The sequence below is a fragment of the Lepidochelys kempii genome, chromosome 11, assembly GCF_965140265.1.
Source record: "Lepidochelys kempii isolate rLepKem1 chromosome 11, rLepKem1.hap2, whole genome shotgun sequence".
Taxonomy (NCBI): Eukaryota; Metazoa; Chordata; order Testudines; family Cheloniidae; genus Lepidochelys; species Lepidochelys kempii.
This window is the reverse complement of record NC_133266.1, coordinates 79,419,792-79,441,840: the sequence shown is the minus strand read 5'-3', so window position 1 is coordinate 79,441,840 and position 22,049 is coordinate 79,419,792. Positions and strand designations below refer to the sequence as shown.

General features: G+C 42.3%; 1 protein-coding gene across 14 annotated transcripts in view; it reads right to left on the bottom strand.

Moving 5' to 3' along the window:
* ADARB1 (adenosine deaminase RNA specific B1) overlaps positions 1–22,049 on the bottom strand; it is a 225,157-nt gene that overhangs the window by 18,092 nt on the left and 185,016 nt on the right. For all 14 annotated transcript variants that reach the window (XR_012154404.1, XM_073306981.1, XM_073306982.1 and 11 more), the window contains 3 exons: positions 9,643–9,811; positions 8,892–9,040; positions 7,946–8,114 (listed from right to left, as the gene is read on the bottom strand). Coding sequence is in view for 13 of the 14 variants with exons in the window: in XM_073306981.1 (XP_073163082.1) it covers positions 7,946–8,114; positions 8,892–9,040; positions 9,643–9,811 (487 nt within the window). In the remaining variant the exon portion in view is untranslated. The remainder of the gene's footprint in view (positions 1–7,945; positions 8,115–8,891; positions 9,041–9,642; positions 9,812–22,049) is intronic.

The window sequence follows — 22,049 nt, the reverse complement described above, 5'->3', positions numbered from 1 at the left end:
GGGACAGGCTTGCTGCCTTCCTAAGCTGTGTCATGGAGATCTCAGGGTCTGGCCATTGAGAAATACGGATGTAGAGCACTCCATGGATAGAAGGCATTTGTCAGGCTTTCATTTTAATAATCACCAAGGTTAGCCAAAGATTATGTTTAAACAATCTGTTTGATCAGGCATCAGAATTTCTTTGATTACTTTGTAATCCTGTCCTAGAAACAATTAGAAAAGGTGCCTAAACATGAAAATGGCAATTAAAAGGTACAATTCAAAGTAGCAATCCAGCCCTTTTTTACAGATAAGAGGTTGCAAGTTTTGTTATAGTGACTCTCACTATCACCACTCTGGTTAAGAGTTTATCATTGTTCTCATTACTATGTTTATTAGCTGCTGCTGCTTCTCTTAGAAAAAATAGACATAAGTGATGCCATTTTATTTAGAAATCTGGCTACTGAATAGTTACAGCAATTAGGGGTTTGCAAGCAAAAGGCAAAGATTAAGGCGATTTGCTTGTATGATTCAAGCTTTAAAGTTAGCTTTTAGAACTACAGAAGGGCTGAACCTGCAATTCCTACTAATTCAAGTCGTCCCACTGATTTCAACTAGGCTACTCAACTGAACAAGGAGATGCAAGATTAGGTTTTAGATTGAGAGTACAGATTAGTCCTGGTCTGTCATATGACATACCTCTTTATCATTATCTGAGTGAATGAAGTTCCATAATCACTGTTTATTTTATGAAGGAGGAATTGCATAACCTGTAATGCAGCTTTTGTCTTTGTTATCAGCTTTACTGCCAACTAGGCCTGGTTGAAAATTTTCCATCAACATTTTCTCTCGCTCTCTCTCCCCTTTCTCTTTTTTTACTGATAGAAAATTGGGTTTTTGGCACAAAGAAATTAAAAAAAAAAAGCTATGGAAATTATGATGTGCCATCAAAAAACCCCCGAACATCTGAAAAATTTCATCTAAAATTGAAACCCACACTGGCTTAGAAATGCTGCCGCAGAGGCTCACAAGAGCTGCAGTTCAGGTACCTCATGTCCCCTTCTCCTAGCTGGACTGGGTTTTCCAGCTGGACGAGCAGTGGTGTGGCCGCAGGGTTCCTATCTCTCCTGCTTCTGAGACCCCTTCAGGCCCTCTGGAAATCAGTCTCATGTTCAGGGTGTGCAAAAGAGAGCACTGGCACTTTCCTGTTACAGAGTGCCCCTCTCACCTCCTTTGAAAAAACCCTTCTGTGTGTCAGTCATCTTCTCAGACCAGAGGCCAACAGTTTCCAGTGCAAATCTCTACTTCAGTTAATATATAATTAAACTCCTACCAGCTGACTGTTGCTGTCAATGCAGTTGTTTCAAGGATTCAATCAGACAAGCCATTAATATAGATACAGAAACATATACAACTGCTGTTGTATCACTGATGTTACAAATTAATTGTTTAAAAATTCTAATATTTACTCAGTTTGAAGGATTTTCTCTCTATGGTACATTAGGTGAATTTTGCAGAATTACCATATACATTCCTTTTCTCTTTATTCAGAATGCACTTTTTATCTGTGCTACTAACATTGCCTCAGCATTACACACACGTTTGTGCTTCTTGATTTTTTCTATTTTCAGTCTTTTCACATTTAATATGAGAGAAGGAAAACCACAGGTTCACATCAGAATCTTTCAAATAGGGAGAGTCGTGGTTTCCCTGCTATGCTGTCAAATTTCCGCCTCAAACTAATATATGCCCATAGCCAAGTGGGCTGCAGGCGCTTGACATTTCTGAATGTATTTATTTAAACCGATTTCATCTCTGAACAGATGAGAGAGATAAATATATGTCTAATTCTGCATCAGTACACAAGCACAGACTCTGCCAATGTACTTCTTGCTGTAATAAGAGGATGGGAATTTATGCTGCAATTTTTAAAAATTGATTCTATAGAACACTTGTTATTTACACTACTCTGGAGCAACAACAGGAACGAAGGCGCGTAACTTTAGCAGATGACAAAGTAGAATGTTCACAACTCTCTTCCTAACATCCTGTTATTTGTACAGTAATAGAAGTACACAAGGAACTGCTTTATGCAATTAAAATTCATAACCTTTAGAATGTGCAGTATCAGAGTTTATCTCAGGCATTCTTTGTTTACAGGACCTCAGTCTAATGCCAAAACAGCACTGGTTGAACAATGAAATTATATTTACCATGGAATGAAAAACTTGACAAAAAGTGGTATTTCCCACTTTTATGCCCAAAGTTATTCTTATTAATATCATTTGTGAGATCAACAAATGTGATCTATAAATGTGATAAATCTTTTGAAGCACTTGGAGGAGAGGAAGGTGATCAGGAACAGTCAACATGGATTCACCAAGGGCAAGTCATGCCTGACCAACCTGATTGCCTTTTATGATGAGATAACTGGCTCTGTGGATATGGGGAAAGCAGTGGATGCGATATACCTTGACTTTAGCAAAGTTTTTGATATGGTCTCCCCTAGTATTCTTGCCAGCAAGTTAAAGAAGTGTGGGCTGGATGAATGGACTATAAGGTGGATAGAAAGCTGGCTAGATTGTCGGGCTCAACGGGTAGTGATCAATGGCTCCATGTCTAGTTGGCAGCCGGTATCAAGTGGAGTGGCCCAAGGGTCGGTCCTGGGGCCGGTTTTGTTCAATATCTTCATAAATGATCTGGAGGATGGTGTAGATTGCACCCTCAGCAAGTTTGCAGATGACACTAAACTGGGAGGAGAGGTAGATACGCTGGAGGGTAGGGATAGGATACAGAGGGACCTAGACAAATTGGAGGATTGGGCCAAAAGAAATCTGATGAGGTTCAGCAAGGACAAGAGCAGAGTCCTGCACTTAGGACGGAAGAATCCAATGCACTGCTACAGACTAGGGACCGAATGGCTAGGCAGCAGTTCTGCAGAAAAGGACCTAGGGGTTACAGTGGACGAGAAGCTGGATAGGAGTCAACAGTGTGCCCTTGTAGCCAAGAAGGCCAATGGCATTTTCGGATGTATAAGTAGGGGCATTGCCAGCAGATTGCCAGCAGGAAGTGATTATTCCCCTCTATTCAGCACTGGTGAGGCCATATCTGGAGTATTTGTCCAGTTTTGGGGCCCCCGCTACAGAAAGGATGTGGACAAATTGGAGAGAGTCCAGCGAAGGGCAACAAAAATGATCAGGGGGCTGTGGCACATGAGTTATAAGAAGAGGCTGAGGGAACTGGGATTGTTTAGTCTGCAGAAGAGAAGAGTGAGGGGGGGATTTGATCGTAGCGTTCAACTACCTGAAGGGGGATTCCAGAGAGGATGGAGCTTGGCTGTTCTCAGTGGTGGTAGATGACAGAGCAAGGAGCAATGGTCTCAAGTTGCAGCGGGGGCGGTCTAGGTTGGATATTAAGAAACACTTTTTCAGCAGGGGGGAGGGTGGTGAAGCACTGGAATGGGTTGCCTAGGGAGGTGGTGGAATCTCCGTCCTTAGAGGCCTGGCTTGACAAAGCCCTGGCTGGGATGATTTAGTTGGTGTTGGTCCTGCTTTGAGCAGGGGGTTGGACTGGATGACCTCCTGAGGTCTCTTCCAATCCTAATCTTCTATGATTCTATGATAAGGGAAAGAGTCTAAAAATTATTTACTAGTAATTCTGTTTGTGATAGACTCCTCTAAGCCTTACGGTGCTACCAACTGGGAAGCAAGGAGGTAAAGTGTTGTGAGCCCCCACTCCTGACTATATAGGCCTCAGCCAGTCCCCATCACTCCTGTTAAAGAGACCTGCAGACTAAGAACAGAATGCAAGGTAGTGAGACAAATAATTCACAAACAAGCAATGGCACCAACCTCCAACAGGGTAGGAGGGTGGGATGCAGAATGGGAGAAAAGGAGATGACAAACAGAATTCATAGGAAGTAATATCCCCTTGCCATAAGTATCTATTTTCTTCTATCCTATGGCAGTGGATTCAAACCCAGACCGCAGACATCACATGCAGTAACTTCAAAAGGCAGGCATTCCTTACTGTGAGACTACAAGACCCTGTGGCTGCTGGAGGTATCCTGAGAGCAGAGAGTATGCAAAGACATTCTTGCCGCCATCCAGACATAGGGGGATCAAGGAGAAAAACTCCCAGAAATATAGTGTGTGAAAAGAGGGGTACCCCGATAATTGCCCTGGCAGGCGACAGAAGTCATCACAGTTAGACTGTCACAGTGGAACAGGATGTAGTAATTCAAGTACCAGGTTCTCCGATGGCAGAAGAGCAACATGAAAGGTGTAGCTTGAGAAGACTGATACTCAACCTGCATTGCTCCATGGACCAGTGACTCTGGGCTGGCCATCTGTTCACTGCATCACCCCATTCGAAGAGTCTCATATTGGTGGGGAATACAGAAGTGAGGGATGAAGAGAAGGCAGAAAGAAAGGGTGGATGGAGAAGCCCACCAGTCCAGAGAGACAAACTGTTAGTGTAAAAACAAGGGTTCCTCCAGGGAATAGAAGGAGTGCCATATGGGCAACAGGGAAGTTACAAGGGAAATAAGTCCTGAACTTACTCCAACTCTCAGTGCTTAAGTCTCACCATCATCAAAACAAGGACACAAATACTTCCCTGTCTCAGTCAGATTGTGAGGCCTGTCTCATTAGTATCTGTAAAGTCCTATTAGAACCTATAAGTTGATATTTGCAGACAAAAATCCTACATGAATATGCAGTTAAGGTGCAATGTATATATCAGCATTGTAAGGGTAAAAAACACTACCGGAATGTTTTAGTTATCCCAAAAGAAGTATCACAAACCTAGGAAATTCAGTGTTAAGGTTTCACTTAAAAGAAATGTAATCATGTTACTGTTTGGAAATGCACAGCGAAGGCACCCAAGCAACCTTACCACTGCAGTACAGTGCAGCATGCAATAACCACACGATTATGATGAATCCATTTTAGTGACTGTGATTCCAGACTACATTATCCTGATTTTTAAAGACTCAGTTTTTTCATATCTTTTCCTCTCATGGTGTCACTACAGGGTAGCATTAAGGTTGAGTGTCCTGGCTCGGAGCTCTGCTCTTTCACCCTCTCCTCCTAGCCTGAAGGAGAGCTCTCAAGATTTCTTACCTCCTTTTCTTCTTTAGTGACCCTGCAACAGGGAAATAGAGTGAAAGAGGCAGTGGGAAGGAAAGAATAGGAGACTCAGGAGAAAAGGCAAACAACATTGGTAAGAGGATGTTCTGGCTGAGGCTAAGTGATCAAGGGCAGAACTTCACATCTCTTTGCTTCACAGTAGTGGGCATCATGATGCTGTTTGTCTCTTAATCTACTGATGTAGGATGACAGAGGATTGATATAGAACAATAATGATCTTGTGAGTAGCATTCAAATACAAAAGAGTCTTTGGATGTTCAGATCTCCTTGGGAGGATATCTCTATGGAGCAAAGAGTTATCAAGTTTGGGAATGGAATATCTGCAGCTTGAGAGACTCGGGCAGGTGTAAGTGAGGTGAGCTAATTTTGATGAGTGGTGGGACTAGCTCCCCACCATCATAGAAGATGGTCAATGATCTGCACTGAGTTTGCAGCACTGACCACTCCAGACTCTTCATTGTGAAGATCGGAGAGAAGACAAGAATGGAGAGGATAAAAGCATGAATGGATAGAGGCACTTCCTAGAGGCCTGCAGCATTCTTAACAGGCTCATAGCCGAGCCAGCCCAGTAGCAAGCTGCTACTGAGGGACCAGAGACAGAGGACAGGGCTGTGACATTGTAGCTTAGCTTAGAATATACAGAGGAAGCTGTTCAGGAGCCAGAAAGTTTAATCAGTGAGTTGCCTGTATGACCTTTTATGGGCAGAGTTATCTCAATAGTCTTTGCCAGACTAGAGGATTTACTATGCAAGTAAACTTTATCTTTACCAAAATACAAAACGTTTGACCATAATGTTACTTTTGTTTCATTACTGGACAGTTTTTATGCATTAAATTATTTCAATAATGCAAATGGTGTCATATCTTTTGTTAAATCCCAAAAAAAACTCAATGGCATCTGAAATTGGTTAGTAATGGTATGGTACTGAATACTGGAAATTGCATAGTAATAAACCCATTAAAAGTGAAATTGGCAGAACATGACTATAAATGTAAACACTGGGCCTCCTTACTCCTCATACAGCATCCCCTCTATGTGTCTCAGGGTCGCATCTGCTTTCTCTAGTGACACTCACATTTTTACTCTGGTTACCCCCCTGAATTACAACTAGCTATGAGAGACTGACCTGGATTCTGTTCTGCGTCACACAGAATCAACAAAATAGTCAAATGAATTCTGGCTGAATAATCTGTTTTTTTTTAACTCGTGATGAATACAACACAGTTTTCATGTCTCAGATGGAGTTTACAGAGTTGGCAGTTAGGTATGTCACCTTGAATTGTAAGCTAGGAAATTTGTGTGGCCAGTCATCGTAAAGAATAAATAAGGAATGCGCATGTCATTCTTATAGAATCAATTTTTAGTGTGTAACCGTATTTGAATCAGTGGATAGTCTGGAACCAGTATGGAATGAAGGTTTGTAAGTAGAGTAACATTTTCAAAATGGAGCTTTTGCGATCTCCCAACAGGTCCTGACTTATTCATAGAAGTTTAACATATAAAAGCATACATTTCTCACACACTATAGGAACCCTGTTGGTTCTCCCACAAGGACAGAGAATGGAGAATCAAGCAAGTAGATCTCTCTCTCTGGTTTTAATTCTCATATAACGCTTATACAGCACAGTGAATAGGTTCAACCCACTTTGTATTTTACAAATGTATCTAACAATATTTTAATCAATTAATCCTGGTTTGATAAAATGCATAAACTATTTTTTATTAAAAAAATAAAAGGACATACATACACAATATCCTCAACTAAGAAAAGCTGCCATTTCTTTTGTGTGATTTGTGGGACCCTATGGGGTACTGGGAAAATGTAGAGCTGATTTGAAAAGCTAGCTTGTCATTTTCCTAAAATTTCCCTGAGGTTGCTACACTTTTCAGAGGATACAGCTGTTTAATTTGGGGGACAATAGGTTGGTTGAGCTTGTTTGTTTACATTTTAACAAAGTCTTTAACTAATGAAAGAGCACAATAACTAAAACAATAAAAATAAATCAGTGTCACATTTTCACAGACGAAAACACTACTTTTATTAAAAAGCTTTCTAGCCATTAATTTTTTTTAAAAAGGTCACATTTAACTGTATCAACCAAGTAACAGGTTCTTAACTAACGATGTTTTGCCATTTAAAATGATATTGTACATTTACATATGAAGTATATAGACATATATCTACAGCACATTGGCACAGTCTATATTTTGATCGAAGTTATATAGAAGCATGACTTACACAACATACTCATGCATGTTGTATTTTGCCAATACCACATTATATCTGACGAAAGCTACATGTTGTAATAATAATATTATTCAAGATATTAACAATACAAAATGATGCAGATATAACAAAGTAGCAAATTTAGTGAATTAGACTCTATGGCACTCTACCACCTTGAAGAGAGAAAATATGCTTGTGGGATAAGTTTTGGATGGAATAAATGATTCCTATCCTTCTTGGGCTTGAGCCTCACCACTGAAGCCAATGGGAATTTTGTCACTGACTTCAATGGGAGCAGAATCAGAGCATCTAATCTCATGCTGGGGGTCTAGACAACGAGCTTGATCTACAACCTTTACATTCACCTCCTGGGTCAACTAATGAGTGACTCAGACAAGACACTGTCAACATGACATCTGAAGACCATGTAGAATTTCCATCCATCCAGATGTTCAGGCTATGCGGAAAGCAGATATTAAGTACACCCTCCAGCAACCTATGTTTTAGGATGCAAGCTGTAACCAGAGTCCCCATTTCAGAATAAAACCGAAATAATAGGGAAGAGAAACCAGACACTTAATATCTTACCTAGCTATCTTGTCACTGCAAGACATAGTAAGCAGTCTCTCTCCCTGTAATACTCCGTCCCACGTCTGGATGGTAGTAGTAGATCGGACTGGAATTGTCCCTTCTCCAGATTCTATTTTTGTCCGTAGCTGTCCTCTTGCTTTCCGGTTTGGATGTCTGTCTCCCTGATCTGAATGACAAAAATTGTTTTAAGTCAATTAAGAAACAACTGTACAGAAGCAGTGGTCATGAAATGAGTGAAGGCAATATATTTTTATGCTGGTAACCATCTTGGAAAAGGTCACAAAGTTTGGTACCGATTTCTATTACTCATTTTAATTTAGCTACAGCATCAAATATCTTTCTTGTATACAATATTCTCCAAAATACATTTTCTATTAAACCAAGCTTTTCAGGAAAGAACATCTCAGATATAGTATTTAGTTCTGAAGTTCAGTTCTGGGCATTTCAGTGCTAGAATGAAATTAACAAATCAGTGTAGTTTCGCCATGTGGGCCCCAGGATATTAGAAAGACAAGGTGGATGAGGTAATATCTATTATTGGACCAGCTCTCTCACTGACAGATGTTGGGCCAATAAAAGATATTACCTCTCTCACTTTGTCTCATTAACAAATCAGGAAATTCAGAGAAGAGCAACAAAAATCATTAAAAGGCAGCAATGATGAGGAAGCCCAATGAGTTCCATAAGGACACAAAGTGAGTTATTGGCTTATCCCTAACAGAACCCAGGATCTTCCCAGCTCTAGCTTCTAGCCCAAATGGCCAGTTTTTCTGTTTATATTTAGTCTAAAGTAAATGGTCCAGATTTTCAAGAAGAGATCTTTCTTCCCCCCCCCAAATCCATATACAAGAGGCCAGAATTAAAATGACTGCTTACTTCTAATGTTGCCATTTGTCTGTAATCAAATATACTCTAAGCAATTCCTTGATAGCTAGAATCATACCCTCTTGTGCTGCTTCATGTGGTGAGAAAATCCGAGCATCTCCACATGGAGAGGTGCTGATATAGAGATGAAATTGCACATTTTCTTTCAGTTTAAATCCGCCTCGTTCAGACTTGATAAAGATGGATTTTTGTTGATCTTCTTTATTACTGGAATATAAACAAAGAAGAGAACTGTAGTCAAAACCTGAAGAGAAACAAATGCAGGAGATTAAGCCCAGTGTAACTTACTATACATTAAAATTATTAACGTATGGCATCAAATGTGTCACCTAAGCGTTACTGCAAACCATACAGAAAGAAAAGAAGTTAGAAACAAGAAATAAAGAGTACCTGACATTGCCCAGTGAACTTATAAAGGACCATTAGTAACTGAAACAAAACTATACATCTGCTAGTCCATTTGATGGCATTTTAATTTTATTTCCACCAATTCAAAGAACAGTTGAATAACTAAAATGTGTTTACACTTTGAAGAACGACATGATTAATTCATAACTCACTATTTCTGAACCATAATAAAAATATCAGAGTTCAATATAGTTATAGATATGCCTCCTTAAATGAGTGTTTTTCTGTTAAGCTCACACTTTGTGACAGGGACCAGAGCGTTCAATTTAAAATTTCAGTAACTTCAGCTATTTTATATGATAATTTTTTCAATGGGACTCCTTAGCTTTGTGTTACAATTCAACTAATCATCAGATAGACACATGATGTTCATAGCACAATCTCAGCCTCCTTAAACTTACCTTACAAACAGCTCAAGTTGTGTGTAAAGAAATTTAAGCAGGCACCTGCGAGATATAATTTCTGCATGGCAATCGTTTAATGCAAGACCACGGTCACTCATGTATTCTCCATTTATGCATTTCGTCCCTGTGGAAACACTTATAACCTGGGCATCCTTCACATCTGTACCTGGGAAACAAATTTCAGGAAGAAAATGTAATTAAATGCACACAAATTTAATAACTGACTTTCCTTTTGGAATTCAAACATGTTCTTAAAAAAGAAAGTATTTTTCTTCAAACATTTTCTTTACAAAAAAAGCTTCAATCTGAAAGCGGAGGTTACTTACCTGGAACTGGAGGTTCTTGAAATGTGTGGTCCCTTTCTGCATTCCACTGAGGGCAAGGTGCAAGCGAAGTGCCCACAGCCAGAGCTTTCCGAAGTAGTAATGTCCTTGGGTCCATGCATGTGCCCTTACATTGCCTCATCGTTTCGACTAAGGTGGTAAAGGGCAGCAGGGCTGGCCTTAGGGGTGGGTGACCCCCCAGGTGCCGTGGTCAGGGGGCGCCATGCGCAGTGCAGAGGTGTGCTGCTGGTGCGAAGGGTAGCACCCGGAACAGTGAGTGACAGCAGGGAGTGCTGCACATGGGTGAACTTTCAGGAGGCACAGGGGCATTGCCCCCCCCGCAAATTCACAGAGGCAATGCGTGAGGGTGTGCCCAGATTTCTTCCTGCTTCTCCCCATGGAAAAATGTGTTCAGGGGGGTGAGTGGCAACACATGGAGCGCTTGGTGTTGCTGCTGGGCTCCCTCCCCCCAGAATGTTCCTCTGGGCTGGGAGGGGGGGATGAGCAGCAACACCAGACGCTCTGTGCGTCCAGGTCACTTTCTCCACCAGGGCTGTGTAGCATCAGGAGCTGCTGTCCTGCCCTTCCCTTATGCAGCCCACATGGGGGAAGTGATCTGGACACAAGGAGCACCTAGCGTTGGAGGGGGTGCAAGGGACTGGGGAGAAGGGGCACAGGAGGTGAGTGCAGGGGACTGGGGAGAAGGGACACAGGAGGAGTTAAGGGAGAAGGGGTGCAGAAGGGTTTGGGGGAGAAGAGACACAGGAGAGGAGTGCAGGGGTTAGGAGAGAAGGAAGTGTGGGAGGAGCTAGGGGAGAAGGGGTTATTCATTATGATAGTTATTACTGTGTATTTTACAAATAATTTCAGACATACGTTTCAGATTAGATGCCTGAAATCGCACTCAGTTTTATCAGCAAAAACAACGAGGAGTCCTTGTGGCACCTTAGAGTCTCACACATTTATTTGGGCATACGCTTCTGTGGGCTATAACCCACTTCATCAGATTCATGGAGTGGAAAATACTGTCTGCAAATCTACTCAAGGGACACCATCATAGGACATAGCCACATCAGCCACACCATCAGGAGCTGGTTCTCCTGTACATCTACCATGTACATTGGACAAACCGGACAGTCTCTATGCAAAAGAATAAATGGACACAAATCAGACATCAAGAATTGTAACATTCAAAAACCAGAAGGAGAGCACTTCAATCTCCCTGGACACTCAATAACAGATTTAAAAGTGGCCATTCTTCAACAAAAAAACTTCAAAACCAGACTTCAAAGAGAAACTGCAGAACTTGAGTTAATTTGCAAACTTGACACCATCAAATTAGGCCTGAATAAAGACTGGGAATGGCTGGGTCACTACAAAAGTATTTTTCCCTCTGTTGATACGCACATCTTCTTGTCAGCTGTTGAGAATGGGCCACTTCCACCCTGATTGAACTGGCCTCGTTAGCACTGACCTCCAACTTGGTAAGGCAACTCCCATCTTTTCATGTGCTGTATTTTTATACCTGCCTCCTGTATTTTCCACTCCATGCATCTGATGAAGTGGGTTCTAGCGCACGAAAGCTTATCCCCAAATAAATTTGTTAGTCTCTAAGGTGCCACAAGGACTCCTTGTTGTGTTTGCTGATACAGACTAACATGACTACCACTCTGAAACCTGTCAGTTTTATCAGTGACTACCATCTCTCAGCTTCTCTGCACTAGGACAAGATGAGTTCATCTCCCCCTAGGTCTGCTTAGGTTCTCTCCTTCCCTTACTCTCTTCTTGGGAGCATGCAGAAACCTACCAGCAGGAGCCAAAGATTTGAGCCTGAAACCTTTACGCTGTAAGGAGTCCTTATTCATATTCTTAATCTCACTTAACTCAGGAAGGTTCCAAGATCTGTCCCCAGCTCCTGCTGCAGCTCAGCAGTTCAGAGTTTTGGAGCAGCGCTATATTTGTGTTGATTTGTCTGCAAACATTTTGATGTTTTGCTGCTGTCATGAGGAATAAAGAACGATTCTATGCTTTTTATCCCGAAGTAAAATCACATATGGCAGACTCCTACTGGCTATATACAGAGCATGTTGTGAGAGATAAAGCATGTTTTCTTGCTGATTCTGAGACAGACATTGTAGATGTGTAATGCTGTTAAAGCTAGAATGTTAGAGTTTGCACAGGAATTACTCTACAAATTAATTCCTAATAAAGATAATTTCTTCAGAATAAGCACTGGAATCATCTTTTATAATACTGATTAGCCTAATCAAATTATTTTTGTAAAGATTGTTTAATAGCAGACAATATATGTCTACGTCCAAAATTTATATCCTTTATGCCATGGTTTTTGCACTTGTTTATATATTTTTATTATTGCTTTTTGTTTTTTAGCTAACACAGAAGTTGCTAGGTGGTTGCTATACAATTATAACAAGAGAACCCAGGCAAACCAAGCGCTGTATGTTCTGTACTCCGTTTGACTGGTTATTGTGAGTAAGTTTTTTAAGCCTTAATCTCGTGAGACTCCATTTCCACAGCTACGGATCGTGGAAATTCCTGTAGTAGGTGATGGAGTGCTCACCCCGTTGTACTGGAATTTATGAAAGAGTGCACTTCTGTTTTAGATTACCTACCTCCCACTTTTTTTAAAAAATTACATATCCAAAAACAAAACAGGTAAAATAAGTCTTTATCCTATTTGTTTTTTTTTTTTAAATATTAACTCTGCAATTACGGACCAGCAAGAAGGAAACCTGATCTATAAATGATCTTTTCTCATAGCATTGTATTAAACCAGCTGGACAGAGAAGATATAAGAGACAACCTCTAGGAAGTAACGTCTTTTATGATGTACTGAAAGATTTGCTGTTCTGTATAGTGTTTTGAAGTTGAAACTCCCCGCCCCAGCCGCACCCTGCAAATCACGTGGTGTGACAGTGTGACAAATTTCCTGTGACAGCGGTTCTCTGGTTTTTTGCCTTCCGAGTTGGGCGGCCAGAGAGCGGCAGCTGCTGGCCAGGCACCCAACTCTGAAGGCAGCACCACCACCATTAGCAGCACAGAAGTAGGGGGGCAATACACCATATACCACACTTTGTTCTTCGCACGTAAAAGGCCAGGGGCCCTACGTACATCCAAAGAGTGGAGCTGCCGTTTCTCACTTGAGGCGTGCGGTTTGGGAAAGAAAGCAGGCACGTGTGTGGGTTGGTTGTGGTGGAAGCAGGAAACCACCTTTGGTTGAAATTTAGGATGCAGGTGTATTGAGACCTTGTCTTTATGGAATGTAGTAAAAGGGGGGGGTTTCCATCATAGCTACCAGTTCACCAACCCTCCTTGCAGGGGTAATGGCGACCAGAAAAGCTACTTTCATAGAAAGAAGAGACAGGGGGCAAGAGGCCAAAAGTTCAAAGGGGGAGTTCATTAATGACGTGAGGACTAAGTTGAGTTTCCATTGAGGAGTGACAGCCTGGATGGACGGGTATTTGTGTACAAGGACCTTCCAGAATCTGGTAGTCAAGAGGTGGGTGAAGACGAAGTGCCCCTCCATGGGAGGGTGGAAGGCACTAGTGGCCGCTATATGTACTTTGATGGAGTTGAGAGTGAGCACTAAGGTCTTTAGAGAGAGAAAATAGTCTAATAGCATGGGGATGCCCATGGCCTTGGGGTCAAGACCTCTATGTAGGGCCCAGGTAGTGAAACAGGTCCATTTGGCCTAGTAGGATCACCTTGTGGACTCCTTTCTGCTATTAGAGAGGATGTCTCAGATTGCCTGTGAGCATTCCTGCATTAGGAGAGGCATCCATCCAAATACCACACTGTGAGATGAGGTGCCCTCGGTGTGCCATTGTGTTGCGTGAGTAGCTGCGGGAATGTTGGGAGCAGGAGTGATGGACACTGACACGTGAAGAAGAAGAGGAAACCAGAACTGGGGAGGCCAATATGGAGTAATCACAGGATGACCGTCGCTCTCTCCCATCTGAGTTTGTGCAGAACATGTGGCAATAGAGGGCACTATATTAAACCGTAGCTGATCTGGTCCAACCAGTTCATGATCAGGGCGTCCCCTTGCAAGTGGACATTGAGTCCTCCCCTCAAACAGTACTGAATGCGCTTGGTGTTGGTGAGATGCAAAGAGGTCCCTGATCAGTGTTTCCCAGTGGCTGAAAATGTCCACATCTACCGCGTCATGCAATTCCCATTTGTAGCAGGTTACTAAGTTTCTGCTGAGAGCATTGGCCAGTACACTCTGAGCTCCCAGCAGATAGGCTGCCGACAGGAGGGTCTGATGTGAAATGCACCATTTCCAGTTCCACACATAGTGCTCGAGACCGCGTGCCCCCTTGCTTGTTTATGTAGTAAACCTTAGTAGTGTTGTCTGACATAATGAGGACATGATGAGAACAGATAGTTGTTAAGAACATGTGGCATGCCTTGCATGCCGCTCAAAGTTCCAGGATGTTGATGTGCATCCTGGCTTCCCGAGTGGTCCAAGCGCCTTGCATCCTGTGATCTCCCTTGTGGGCACCCCAGCCTTTGAGTGATGCATCCATTATAATTGTAACACTTGTGGAGCATGGAAGGAAGGGCATATTGAAGCAAATGTGGAGTGGGTTTGTCCACCATCAGAGGGAAGAGAGGATTTCTGGTGGAACGTTGAGAATGGTGTCCACGAACTGGTGCATGGGAGAGTAGACTCCCTGCAGCAAGAGTTGGAGACAGACGAATCTTAGGCAAGTGAAGTGCATGACGTATGTGCATGCTGCCATGTGACCGAGGAGGGAAAGGCAAGTTCTTCTGGCTGATACCAAGGGGCTGGAAGTTACTAAGGTGATCAGGTTCAGTAAGCTCAGGAATCTGTCTTTTGGGAGATAAGCGTGTGTGGAGGCCACGCTGATGCATGCTCCTATGAATTCTAGGGATAGTGTAGGGCGTAAAGTTGATTTTTCTGTGTTGATGCTTACTCCTAGGAGGAGAGGAATAGAAGAAGCTGGGATGCCAATTCTCAAGCTGCTGCTCTGGACTGTGTCACCAGCAGTCAATCATCTAGATAAGGGAAGAGAAGGACTCCTTGTCATGAGAGGTGAGTCACTACAACACAGAAAACTTTTGTGAAATCTCGTGAAGCAGTGGTAAGTCCAAATGGGAGACCCCAGTATTGGAAGTGCCGAGGACCCACCATGAACCTCAGGAATCATCTGTGGGTCACACGTATGTCACTATGGATGTAGGCATCCTGCATACCTACAGCCATGAACCACCTTCTAGTGAAGGTATGAATTGCCACAAGTGTGACCATGCGGAACTTTGATTTTCAAATGAATCGGCTGAGGTGTCAGAGATCCAAGATTGGTCTCCTTCCTCCCTTCTTCTTGGGTATGAGGAAGTAGTTGGAGTAGAATCCTGTGCCCTAAGGGTCTGCAGGGACTGGCTCCATTGCTCCTCTTTGCAGGAGGAGTCGACCTCTATGGCAAGAATACTGTTCATAGAATCATAGTATCAAAGAAGATTAGGGCTGGAAGAGACCTCAGGAGCCAGGGCTTTGTCAAGCCAGACCTTAAAAACCTCTAAGGATGGAGATTCCACCACCTCCCTAGGTAACCCATTCCAGTGCTTCACCACCCTCCTAACAGTGTTTCCTAATATCCAACCTAGACCCCTCCGCCCCACTGCAACTTGAGACCATTGCTCCTTGTCCTGTCATCTGCCACCACTCAGAACAGCTGAGCTTCATCCTCTTTGGAACCCCCCTTCAGGTAGTTGAAGTCTGCTATCAAATTCCCCCTCATCCTTCTCTTCTGCAGACTAAATAAGCCCAGTTCCCTCAGTCTCTCCTCGTAAGTCATGTGCCCCAGCCCCCTAATCATTTTTGTTGCCCTCCACTGGACTCTCTCCAATTTGTCCACATCCTTTCTGTAGTGGGGGGTCCAAAACTGGACGCAATACTCCAGATGTAGCCTCACCAGTGCCGAATAGAGGGGAACAATCACTTCCCTCAATCTGCTGGCAATGCTCCTACTAATACAGCCCAATATGCCGTTAGGCTTCTTGGCAACAAGGGCACACTATTGACTCATATCCAGCTTCTCATCCACTGTAACCCCCAGGTCCTTTTCTGCAGAACTGCTGCTTAGCCAGTTGGTTCCCAGCCTGTAGCAGTGCATGGGATTCTTCTGTCCAAAGTGCAGGACTCTGCACTTGTCTTTTTTGAACCTCATCAGATTTCTTTTGGCCCAATCCTCCAATTTGTCTATCCTCCAATTTGCTGGATCCTATCCCTACCATCCAGCATATCTACCTCTCCCCCCAGCTTAGTGTCATCCACGAACTTACTGAGGGTGCAATCCATCCCATCATCCAAATCATTAATGAAGATGTTGAACAAAACCGGCCCCTGGGGCACTCCGTTTGATACCAGCTGCCAACTAGACATCGAGCTGTTGATCACTATCCGTTGAGCCTGATAAGCTAGCCAGCTATCTATCCACCTTATAGTCCATTCATCCAATCCATACTTTTTTAACTTGCTGGCAAGAATACTGTGGGAGACTGTATCATTAGATGGTACACTTTCCTCAGTTAGTACTGAACTAATATGCCAGCACAATGATAGCAGGCATGATGTTCTTGGAAATGCAATTTTTTGGATGAGATATAAAGTCAAGGTTCTGGTAACTTACACTGATGGAAGATCCCATGGCACTTACTGCAGGAATAAGGTGATATTCCTAGTGTCTTGGGCAAATTCGCAGCTTTGGTAATTATCAGAAATTTTTTAAAGCCTTTTGGCATAGCTTTGCATGGATATAGTAAACTTGAAGAAGTGGAATTTGTTCACATAGGTTCATGGGGTCAGCTCTTTCAGATTTGCTTTAGGTTCAAACCACATTTGAAATCTGATGCCAATGTTCCACAGCCTCAACTATACCCCAAGTGAATTCTGGAACTCAACCCAAAAGACCCTTTTCAGAATTCAGGAGGCAGTAGATCTTGGGGAGTAATCCTTTGGTGCCTCTTGAAGACCCTGGAAAGAGTGGGTGGGGAAAAACCAGGCCAACTGCAGAAAGCTCTTTAAAGTAAGGGGACAAACTAAGGCCTGATAGGAGAAGAGAGATGGAAGTGAGATGAGGGATTGAATCTAGGTTAAAATTCCAAAACTCAGTCCAGTTTCATGAATCTTCTGGTACAGCAGGGAAAAGTTTTCTTTACAAAGAAGAGTGCTATCTAGTTTCAAGTTTCAATGAAAATAATATACTTAGCCCAAGTGATTTAAAGTCAAAAATTTTAGATGCCAATCCAGAAAACCATTCAAACACATGCTCAACTTGAAACATGTGAGTAGTTCCATTTAAGTCAGCAAGACTATTACGTGCTTTGTAAAAAGAAAAGGAGTTCTTGTGGCACCTTAGAGACTAACCAATTTATTTGAGCAAAAGCTTTCGTGAGCTACAGCTCACTTCATCGGATGTAGCTCACGAAAGCTTATGCTCAAATAAATTGGTTAGTCTCTAAGGTGCCACAAGAACTCCTTTTCTTTTTGCGAATACAGACTAACACAGCTGTTACTCTGAAACGTGCTTTGTAGTTTTCCTTTGTACTGTTGATGGATCACCACTTAAATGGGGTTTCATGCAGGTCCATGGCTTCACTGGGATAAATCTCATTACAGGATCAGGGCTCATGGGAATACTGAATGAATTTGGTCTGATACTAGCCCCACATGTGTATTTTCACAAAACTGCCAAACTGTTTGCCAAGCTCTGTAAAGTAGAGGCTCAGAATGGGTGGAATGATTGTGCAGATTAGGCTTGAAAGGCACAGCACTTGCGCATACTCTGCTTGGCTGTAACCAGTACTTTAAGTCTCTGGATTTCATACAATTCTATTCATTCAGAGTTTTTATAACATATTTTAAAATTAACCATACAGGGGAAAAACTTAAAGAACAGGGTCTAATATCAAGTTATTCATATGGAGCAAAATTTAATTATAACCAATTTTAGAAAGTAACCTTCTGTGGTATTTAGTTCTTAGTAAAAAAGGGAGATTTCCTCTGGGACAGAGTGATAGAAAGCTAAGTTCCAGTTTGTAGAACTTGGCCCCATGGAGGTAGACAGCATCATTTCTTCTTAGCATATGGCAACATGCCTCAGGTGGCACATGACCAGGATTCATCACCAAACTTGGTCCACTGTTTGGATTATTAGCTTCCCTTGCCTGGGTGGGCTACTGATGGGGAGGGTGACATGAGTGCTGATCCATGCCCCCCAGGTAGCATTTAAGAACATCATGTCTGGTTTATTAATTAGTCTTACTATAAGGCACTGACCCATTAAAAGAAACTAGAAAGCATGCCAGGGAAGAAAAATATGTGGACCACAAGGAAAATATAATTAGATTTTTAAAAATGCAACTGGCAAACCAGGTTTTTGAACAGTTAATCATTTTGAATAGCAAAACAGAGCTGTATAGCACATCCAAAGACTTAATTTCTGGCATAATTACTTTGCACACTACAACTTAATATGCAAATTTAGCAAAATATCCTGTGTATTGTCTCTTAGGATGACAGACTATGCTTTGGAAAAAAGAAAGGACAACTGCATGAAAAATACAGAGAAAGGACAAAACACTAAACTTTTACTTAAGGTAAAAAATCATGGGCCACATTTCCATTTGTGATTTCGTTCCTTTGTGATGCTTGATTTATTGTAAAGGAACCAGAAACTGACCACATCTGGCAAACGACACCTGCTATGTTCCCAGAAGAGAGGAATTCTCAAATCATATATAGCCAGCAGAGCTAACTTCTATGCCAGCTGCTTCCATCTCTCCTCCTTGTAGGGCAGCAGTTCTCAAACTGTGGGTCGGGTCCCCAAAGTGGTGTGAGACCCCATTTTAATTGGGTCGCCAGGGCTGGTTGAGACTTGCTGGGGCCTGGGGCCAGAGTTAAAGCCTGAGCTCCTCCACCCGGGGCCGAAGCTGAAGCCTGAGGGCTTCAACCCTGGATAGCAGAGCTCAGATTACAGGCCCCCTGCCTGGGGCTGAAGACCTTGGGCTTGGGCTTTGGCCTCCCTGCCCGAGGCGGTGGGACTTGGACTTGGGCTTTGGCCTCCCTCCCGGGGTCATGTAGTAATTTTTGTTGTCAGAAGGGGGTCACGGTGCAATGAAGTTTGAGAACCCCTGAAGAGGGTATATGTCAAGGACGGGGAGAGGGAGAGATGGAGCTCTGGCAATTCACAGGTATTTGGTTCCTTAATCATAGTTAGTTTCTGTATGAGGTTAGGGCTGGATCAACTTGAGAATTAGGCAACCATAAACCAGCTCCTTGATGGTCTTCGTGCATCAACTATATATCTTGGTGCAGGAGAGAATCTGACCCCATACTGTGATACGAACATATACGGTGCTCTACATGGTTATTGCCTGGGAACATAATTGCTACCTGACCAAATACTTCTTAGAAACACCTTATTGGATAGGTTTTATGACATATTACAGAATGTCCCTTGACATTCAGGACAGGTAGTTCCCCTATTGTTCATACATTCTGTTGAGTCTACCCCAGTTAGATTTTGTATTTAAAACCAGCCCAAAATAAAATGTATGTGGGAAAGGAAACAAAAAATAGCCCAAGCCAACCATCTAAAAGCCTTTAAATCAATCAGCGCAGAGCAGACACTCTGTGTGTTTTACCTGTTGTGTAATACTTAGACACATTGGGATTTTGTATATTACAACATTCAGTTTTAGTTTTTCTCCTTTATGAGACTTGACTCTTTACTAATAATCCATAAAACTGAATTTCAATAAAATGAATTTCAAAAGTGATCAGGACTGCAAAGCTTCTCTCATTCAAACTCACTAGATCCTTATACTGATAAGATGAGCAGAAAACAGAAGCTCAGACTCTGATGGTACTTTGCATACTTGGCAATGTTCTTGTTAGCTGAATCAGGAGATTCGGTGGTTGCCATTAAAATCTGTACAGTTGCTGTTTGCAAGTAAGTAATTTTACTGCTGTAATCTCTGTATTAAGTACAAGCATACTTAAGAATCAGGTATACCACAGTAACAATAACTAAACAAAATGCAAACTTGAAAAGATTTAAAAGGCAAACTGTACATGACCTAGTTTATGCATGAAATGTATTGTTGTATAATAAAAACAACAAGGAGTCCAGTGGCACCTTAAAGACTAACAGATTTATTTGGGCATAAGCTTTTGTGGGTAAAAAACCCACTTCTTCAGATGCAAGTCTAATGATATATATGAATTTACCATCCTGACAATTATTTTCAAAGTTCATTTTAAAAGGTTTGTGTATTTTATAGAATGTGGTTTGCCTCAGAAGACTCACTTAACTTATCTGGAGATGGTGAAACAGCTCAGTGAAAAAGAGAGGTGTGTGCAGGAATAAGGAGAGGTTACTCACCTTGTGTAGAAACTGGAATTCTTTAAGATGTGTGTCTCTCTGGGTGCTCCACTTCAGATGTGCATGCACCTGGAGATTTTTGATAGCAGTGCCAATTCAAGCCTGTGCCTGTGATCTACACACCCTCTTGTCCTGTACCGAGGATATACAGAGCTGCATGGGCAAACCACCCTCAGTTCTTTTTCTACTGCAAAGTTCTGCAGAGGAATCTCTGATTCAGAGGGAAGAATGGAAGCAGTGGAGCATCCATAGGGACACACATCTCGAAAAACTCCAGTTACTGCACAAGGCGAGTATCCTCTCCTCCTTTGGAGAAATGACCCTGTTCGTGCTGCAGTTCAGGTGACTCCCAAACACTATCCCCACAGGGAAGAGGGAGCATTGTAGCAGAGTCTAATACTGAGAACACAACTGCATTGCCAATTGACACATCTGATCTAATGGAATGAACCAAAGCATAGTGCATGGAGACAATAGGTATTGAAGTTCAGGTTGCAGCTCTGCAAATTTAGCAACTAGAACATCCAGTTATGCCACAGAAGTAGATTGCGACCTTGTAAAATGGGCTTACAATCTAGGAGGCTGAATATTGGCAGAATCATAACGTGAGATAGTAAGCCAAGAGATCCACCTCAAATCTTTGAGTGGAGATTGTGGCTCCTTTGGATCTGTCTGCAATTGCAACGAACAGTCTGAGCGACTTTCTGAATGGTTTGGCTCTGTTCAGCGAGAAGGCTAATGCCCTTCTGAAATCCAAGGTACGGAAGGCAGCTTCTTGCCTAGCCTGATGCGGTTTAGGGGAAAAAACTAAAGGTGAATGGTCTGATTAAAATGAAATTCAGAAGACGCTTTAGGTAGAAACTTAGAATGTGGTTGAAATGAGACTTCTTCCTTGTCATATATTGTAAAGTGATGGGAGGAGCTGCCATTAAAGCCCCCAGTTCTCTGACACTCTGGGCAGAAGCGATGGTCACCAAGAAAGCTTTTTTCATGGATAGGTGAAGCCGCAAACATGTAACTAATGGCTCAAAGGGGTGTTTCATAAGGGAACTAATGAGAAAGTTCAAGTCCCATATCAGGATAGGTTCCTTAAGCTATGGAAAAAGATTAATCAGTGCTGTGAGGAATCTTGATGTTGTGGGATGAGTACAAATTGAAAAACCTTTCACAGAAGTATCAATGTTGTTTCAGCTACCAAGAGAACCTTGATGGACATCATAGTAAGACCTGACCTTTTACATTCCAATAGATAGCCAAGGATAGTGGAAAGACAAGAGTGAACAGGAGAAACTTGTTGATGGGTACACAGTGGGCAAATATCTTCCATTTCTGACAATAAGTATATCACACAGATGCTTTTCTACTGTTTAACAATACCTGCTGCACCTCTGTTGAACAGGAAGTCTCTATTCCTAAGAACCATCTAGGAGCCATGCCTGCAACTTCCAGTTGGGGTGAAGTGTCTGACCAGCATCCTGAGACAACAGGAAGCAACTGGTTGGAGTTCTCAGCAGTGGATGAGAAGTCAAATCAGGTAAGGATATCACACTTGTCTTGGCCAAGTTGGTGCAATTAAAATGATGTTAGCCTTGTCCTTTTTGATCTTGTTCAGTACTTTGCAAAGCAATGGTGTGGGTGGGTATGCATA